The following is a 7,320-nucleotide window of genomic DNA, read 5'->3' as shown; positions in this document are numbered from 1 at the left end:
AAGGACATTTCAAAAATGACAGCCTCAAGTGTTATCCGCCATGTGGAGAAATGAGAATTCAGACTCTTGAGGGGAGTGAGTGTAAGTGATTCAGCCACTTTAGAGACCTCACTGCAGGGTTCTGTTCCCTGTGGAACCTCACAGAAAACTGCCATCAGTTACGAGATCTCAGGGGCAGGTCCTCAGGCTGCATTTCTTCAGCCAGTGTTCACTTGTTAATCAACATTAAGTCTAAGGAAGCACTCTCCCTTACTGTTTCCTCAATATTCTTAGAGATGAAATCACCAGCAAGGCAAATCAAGAATTTAACACACACTCCACTTTTAGTAAAATTAGAATCTAAGCAGATGTCCAGAGACTTGAAGTTTCTAATCATTATTATATTTCACATCCTTACAACATTTGTGGTTTTTATTATGAAGTAATTATCCATACTATTTATTGCTTATTCTAAGACAAGGAAGGTGTTTAAGATTGACCTTATGTGTATCCTGATTCATGGTTTCAAGACAATCCGTCATCTAAAAATAATTCCCTAAAGAATGTGTTGCTCTTCAGATTTTAAAAAACTCCTGAATTGCAGACAAGACAATATTTCTTGGCTTTTTTTCAAACTCATGCCTTCTTTTGATAAAAGAGGGAAAAAACCATTAATGTCATACAATTTGAGGTTTCAAAATAAATAAGACTAAAAATAAATCAGATCTGTTAGACAAAACACTGCTTTGATTTCAAACTATACCTTTCACAAAATTCTAATATGGTCTCTCAGGATATGTTACAAGAACCAGGTGTTAAATAAAGAATGAGGTGCTTAGCAAACAATAAAGTATGACCTTAGGATGAGTCATTTTCTGTGTTTAAAACATATATTTTAAAATATTTCCATATGTATGAAAGTCTGAAGCATTACATATAACTTTTTATAGCTAGTTTAATGAAAGAGACGGTAAGTTAGTTATCATACCTGTGGACACAAGGTTTCCAGGTGATTGGCTGCAACTTTGACAATCTTAATTCCATCTTCATTTGTTGACATGGAACAAGCAAGATTTGCCACCTTAAATACAATATAAAACAACGGAAATTATCTCAGATTATGAAGGAAATGCAGAAACATTTGTCATCCTAGACAAGTAAGAGTATGTACATGTTCACTGAAAATCTCAATGACAAACAACAGCATTTTCATAAATGTCACTGGTATCTGCTTTATGGAAGCATTCAGAGAATCTGTTGATATTGAATAACAACAAAGGGCTTCCCTGGTGGCGCAATGGTTGAGAATCTGCCTGCTAATGCAGGGGACAGGGGTTCGAGCCCTGGTCTGGGAAGATCCCACATGCCACGGAGCGGCTGGGCCCGTGAGCCACAATTACTGAGCCTGCGCGTCTGGAGCCTGTGCTCCGCAACAAGAGAGGCCGCGATAGTGAGAGGCCCACGCACAGCGATGAAGAGTGGCCCCCACTTGCCGCGACTAGAGAAAGCCCTCGCACAGAAACGAAGACCCAACACAGCCATAAATAAATAAATAAATGAATAAATAATTTTTAAAAAATAAATTAAAAAAATAATAAATAACAACAAAGGGCCATGGAAAATCATTTAAAGCCGAAAGGAAGACTGGTGAGTGAATTCGTAAACCCTGTACAGTCTCTTGGTATCAACACCTAACCCATAATAAGATGCTAACTATTATGGTTTCCTAAGGGACTGAAAAAAAAGTTTACCTATGGATTGAATGCCGATAGATTCTTGGAATCTCATATGATTGTGGTGTATTTTAAGTTTGTAATTGGTTTATTATTTCCCAGAGGTCTATTATGCATACTTAAGTTGCATTAAGCATGACTGTATCTTTATTCATGTTTTATTCAGCATCAAATATGCTGCAAAGCTGGACAAATACAAGATAATTGAATTCTTCTTCCTGTTCTTGATTTTCTACTACAACTTCGTAGGCACTATTTGACATTAGAGCAGTCAATTTGATTCAAGCCCTTAGTAATACCCATATTCTTTTATGCATTATTGCTTTTGAAAGTCACACTCTTTTCCAGGGAAATGGGTGCCCTTTTAAATAACTACATTCACGTCCATTACCTAAGTCCAACGTTTACAAATAATTTCTTTATACCATGAATGAGTCATGAGAAATATCATGGAATTCCTTTCTTTTCCTTTGAACCTCACTCTTATTCAACATTCCCCTTGCTAACAGGTGAGTGTTCATGTGCAGAGGCAATATTTTCTCTGATCTACAAAATACGTCCTTGTCTTCATCACTGCAAAGAGATTGCTTTTCTAGCAATCTTTTTCCTAATATCTCTGTTAGCTATTATATACTTTAGCACATGGCAAGCTTTACTGATCAAATCCAAAATGCATTCAGTTGCAGAGAAACCGCACTTAAACTGCATGCAGTGGAAGCGAACAACAAACATATCCTTGGATGACTATTTGTAGAGTACCACAAACTGTTACTTACATGGATTTGCAGCCTTTGCTTTTTTTATAGCATTACTTTAAATATGTCAACAGTGAAACAACTCCATGGTTTGCATTTACATATAATGAAATAGCAGCCATACATTATTTAACTGGGGAACGGCATTGTTCACTTTATTAATATACATGGAAATGGCTTACTTGAAAAGGTCTTTTGTTGGCTTGAAGGTCACAATGCCTCAACTTTCATACCTGACACATAATTAGCACATTTGTGAATTATTTGAAAAGGGCAGCAGTTTCTTTGCCCCTCTCCCCCACTCCCAAAGCCCCACTCACAGAAAGTAAATTTTAGCAGTCTAACTGCTTTAATATGTCTCATAATAATATGCACTGCACTTGCAGAAAGTAGCTATCTGTAAATTTGAGCACTCTTTGTTTTAAGTAAAAATTTTAAATTATTGCCTCAATCTTTTGGTCAAATCAGATGAATGTTGGTTAATCCAAAGTTTAAAATTACAGAAAGGTACTCTATATAGGCACCCTTTTTTTTAAAAAAGTTATTTTATATAGGAGCACAGCTGATTAACAATGTTGTGTTAGTTTCAGCTGTACAGAAAAAGGATTCAGTTACATATGTATCTATTCTTTTCCAAATTCTTTTCCCATTTAGGTTATTACAGGATATTGAGCAGAACTCCCTGTGCTATACAGTAGGTCCTTGTTGGTTATCTATTTTAAATATAGTAGTGTGTACATGTCAATCCCAAACTCCCAATCTATCCCAAACAACCCAATCAAAAAAATGGGCAGACGACCTAAATAGACATTTCTCCAAAGAAACAGACATACAGATGGCCAAGAGGCACATGAAAAGATGCTCAACATCACTAATTATTACAGAAATGCAAATCAAAACTACAACGAGATATCACCTCACAACAGTCAGAATGGCCATCATCAAAAAATCTACAAACAATAAATGCTGGAGAGGGTGTTAAGAAAAGGGAACTCTCCTTCACTGTTGGTGGGAATGTAAATTGATACAGCCACTATGGAGAACAGTATGGAGGTCCCTTAAGAAACTAAAAATAGAGCTACTATATGATCCAGCAATCCCACTCCTGGGCATATATCCAGAGAAAACCATAATCTGAAAGCATACATGCACCCAATGTTCACTGCAGTGCTATTTATAACAGCCAAGACATGGAAGCAACTTAAATGTCCATCAACAGAGGAATGGATAAAGAAGATGTGGTAGATATACACAATGGAATATTACTCAGCCATTAAAAAGAATGAAATAATGTCATTTGCAGCAATATGGATGGACCTGGAGATTATCATACTAAGTGAAGTCAGACAGAGAAAGACAAATATCATACGATATTGCTTATATGCGGAATCTAAAAAAAATGATACAAGTGAACTTATTTACAAAACAGACTCACAGACTTAGAGGTCACCAGGAGGAAGGGTGGGGACACTCTTTTACTTTATTTATTTTTAATATTTCATCTTTACCTTTTTTCCCTTTTAAAAACACATTCTTCTTCTGGACATTTTCTGGTCTCCATGTTTATTGTAGCCAATTCAGTGACTAATGTTAACATAAAAATCATCCTAAACACAAAGTTTCTATTTATATTAGCAGACTTAAGTCTTACAAAACTCTCAATTGAAAATACAACACACCTCAAAGTTTTCTACTCAATTAATGATTATATTAACACTCTTTCTGTCTTCCTTTATTCAGACATACCCAAACTTCTCCTTACCAGAACTGTTCTATGTCAGGCAAACTTTCTAGATAATCAAGTACTATTTCCCGATTATTAAGGCATGTGGAGTTTTAGTGATATTTTATACAAACAAATTGAATTTATAGGATAGCTAGTATTCTGTGACCAAACAGACAAAGTTATGTGATAAAAATCGCTTTACATTTCTAATTTGAGTGATTTGTGACATATTTTCTAAGTCACATGAATGTGTAAATGAAAGCCAAATTTTTTCTAACAATATTCCTAAGTTCTGTGTGGCTCTTTAGGCAGTCAGGTATGTTCCCAAGCATGGCATGAAGGCAACTCCCTATTGGTCAAAGAAAACAGCATGCAAACAAAATATTTTAAAAAACAGTTTGAGATATTTGGACATCTGACAGCTTTTATATATCTAACTTTGACAGTGCTTCAAAAGTCTGTGTAAAGTTTCATTATTCAAGAGATCCTTGTGAAAGATTTTTGCCCACTAAGGAAAACTGTTCACAGAGAGGTTTTGGAGACAAATAGATCTGGGTTTTAACTCAATTCCCACAATTAATAAAATTTCTGACCATGGGCAAAATGTTAACATCTCTGAGATCATTCTGTCACCTATAACATGGGTACAATAGTATCAATCTCACTGGAGTATTTTGAGGATTAAATGAGATAGTTTGTGAAGATAGCCTGATACCAGGTAGCCCTGACCATGTATCAATTTCCTTCCAGCTCATCTCCCTTCTATTAATGGGGGGTGGGAAAGAACATTCACTCTCTCAAGAGGTTTTATACAATTAAAACTTTAGGAGTCTAAAGAAATTTGACAAAATGTCTAATCAAAGAGCCACAAATTCAAATGTTTACAGGACTCATGCAGGGAATACAAACAGAGTCTAGATGTAACAGTGGTTAGGGTGCATGGTGGTGCCCCAGGCAAACATGAGTGTGTATGCCCTGCCTAAAGGCATTAGGCCTCATTAAAACAAGTTGAAATACAAGGAAAAACTCACTTCCTTAACCAAGCTAACAGTCTGTTGACTTACTTTAGTTCATAGTTCACCAATTTGTGACCTCTGACCTCATTCTCTAATCCTCTATTGTATAAATAGGAAAACAAAGTCAGAGAGAAGAAACATACTCAAACTATCCAAGGACAGGGAGACTATTAATCAAGGCTATGTGTGTGCTATTTATGCCATCCTGAATTAAAGCATTGAAAAGTCTCCTGCATTGAAATGATTGACCAGACTTTTTATTGATATTGTGCTATATCCTTAGCCAAGACCAAGAAAATCAGAGCCTAAATTATCCTAAATAAATGAGACCAAGGGCACTCAGGTAAATTCACAAGTTTATTAAAAAGACAAGGCCAGGACATAATGTTTTTTCATTTTTACAAAAGATTAAGCTATATCATTAAAATAATTGCTGATACTCTATCTAATAATTGCAAAAGTCAAATTTTAAAAAAATTTCAGACAGGGACACGTTTTCATGTTACTCAGAGGGGAGTGATTTTTTAACATCAGCACCTCACTTGTGAGCCTCTTTCCTTCTCACCAGTCCTTGTGCCCTCTAAGATGTATATCTCATTCTAAATGCTTTAAACTTGAATGTACTGCCCTTTCAGGTCTATTAAAAAAAAAGTTGTAGAAAAAAAGCCTGACCAGGCAATTCTTGAACTAATTCACATTTATTACCATCTTGTTGGTGTTTGTTCTCCTCTTCCTGGTTCCTAGTTCAGTTTCTGTATACCAATTTTGAATGTCCCTGCCATCTCTTCTATTTGCTGGACTTTTCCCCCTTCACCTGGCATAGTACATGGCACCTCTCACTCCCTGACCCATGTTCTGAAGTGAGAAATTCCCTGCTCTGGAACCTGGCCTCATAAAACCCTGCCAGCTAGGCCAGTTCCATCAAGGTCAGGGAGTTGGCCATAATTGACCCCCCTCACCACCAATGACTCACGAATGGCAGTATCAAGAAAAGCTACAAAAAAGATATTTGGAGAGTGGGAGTATTTTCAATGACCTTTAAATCAGTCTACCATACTATAGGCTTAACTCTGCTGTTTATCATTACTCTGTTCTGAGCTGATAAAGAGATTGAATTTTTAAAAGTACTGAATACCAGAGCATGCTATATTTTAACATTCTAATATCAAGTGTTATTTGAAATCTCAGGTGCACTAGTTGTCCTCTCAAGTCATCTTAGACAACTGAAATGGTATCGTTGCTAGGAACAAGCTCACTATTTGGACAGCTGCTCATCATACATCATTCATTCTGTCACTAAGGAGCTCTCACACAGATATTTACCTGCGATATGATTTCTCAAGATCATGAAGCAAACTTTGATGTTTGGTGAGATTTCCATTTTTGCATATTCATTGTTTATATATAGTTCACATAGTTAATTGTAATATCATGTCACTGTGTATCTTAGCTCTCAAGGGGGAAGAAAGGTCACTGTCTCATTTTCATTCATTTTCCTCTCTGGCAGATGGTCATGCAACTCCTGTGTAAACACTTTCAGAAACAGAATTTATTGTTTTGCAGGGCAGCCTATTCCCGTTGCAGGGTAGTCCAAAGTTACACAAGTTAAGAAGTTCTTCCTTATAATGAGGTGAAATCTTTCTCTCCACAACTTTCTCACAGTGGTTATAGAATCTAAAATGTCAAATATCTTCAATAATAGAAATAAGGTTGGGCTCATAGAAAATCTTTATTAGTAGTCCTCAACCTTTGGGATAATTTAGATGGTGAGCATAATAGAATCACCAGTATAGCTATTAAAAGAAAAGTCCAGGTTCCTCTGACAAGATATTCTGATATATTAAGTATGTCTATGGGTGGAAGTTAGAAGAGGTATAAAGTATGTTTAATTAAATTTTTAAAAGTTCCCCAGGTGATTCTGATATACCACCGTCCACACACACATACACACAACACACAGAAACATATTTAGACTTTGGGTTGATTTTCATTTGTTTGGATAGATACTCCTTCCTGAAAATTAATGTAAAGGGGTGAAAATCTACAAGAAATATGAACTGAATATATATGGAAGAGGCTAGGAATCATAGAAAAGGCTTCGCAAATTAGAG

The 7,320-nt window shown here is 36.0% G+C and overlaps 1 protein-coding gene across 4 annotated transcripts in view; it reads right to left on the bottom strand.

The window, feature by feature from the left end:
• CTNNA3 (catenin alpha 3) overlaps positions 1–7,320 on the bottom strand; it is a 1,725,675-nt gene that overhangs the window by 602,011 nt on the left and 1,116,344 nt on the right. For all 4 annotated transcript variants that reach the window (XM_082424660.1, XM_082424659.1, XM_082424661.1 and 1 more), the window contains one exon: positions 968–1,060. In XM_082424660.1, coding sequence (XP_082280786.1) covers positions 968–1,060 — 93 coding nt within the window. The remainder of the gene's footprint in view (positions 1–967; positions 1,061–7,320) is intronic.

Source organism: Balaenoptera physalus (genome assembly GCF_965194825.1).
Source record: "Balaenoptera physalus genome assembly, chromosome: 14".
In the NCBI taxonomy this organism is placed as follows: Eukaryota; Metazoa; Chordata; class Mammalia; order Artiodactyla; family Balaenopteridae; genus Balaenoptera; species Balaenoptera physalus.
The sequence above is the reverse complement of the archived record's forward strand: the minus strand, read 5'-3'. Positions and strand labels throughout refer to the sequence as shown.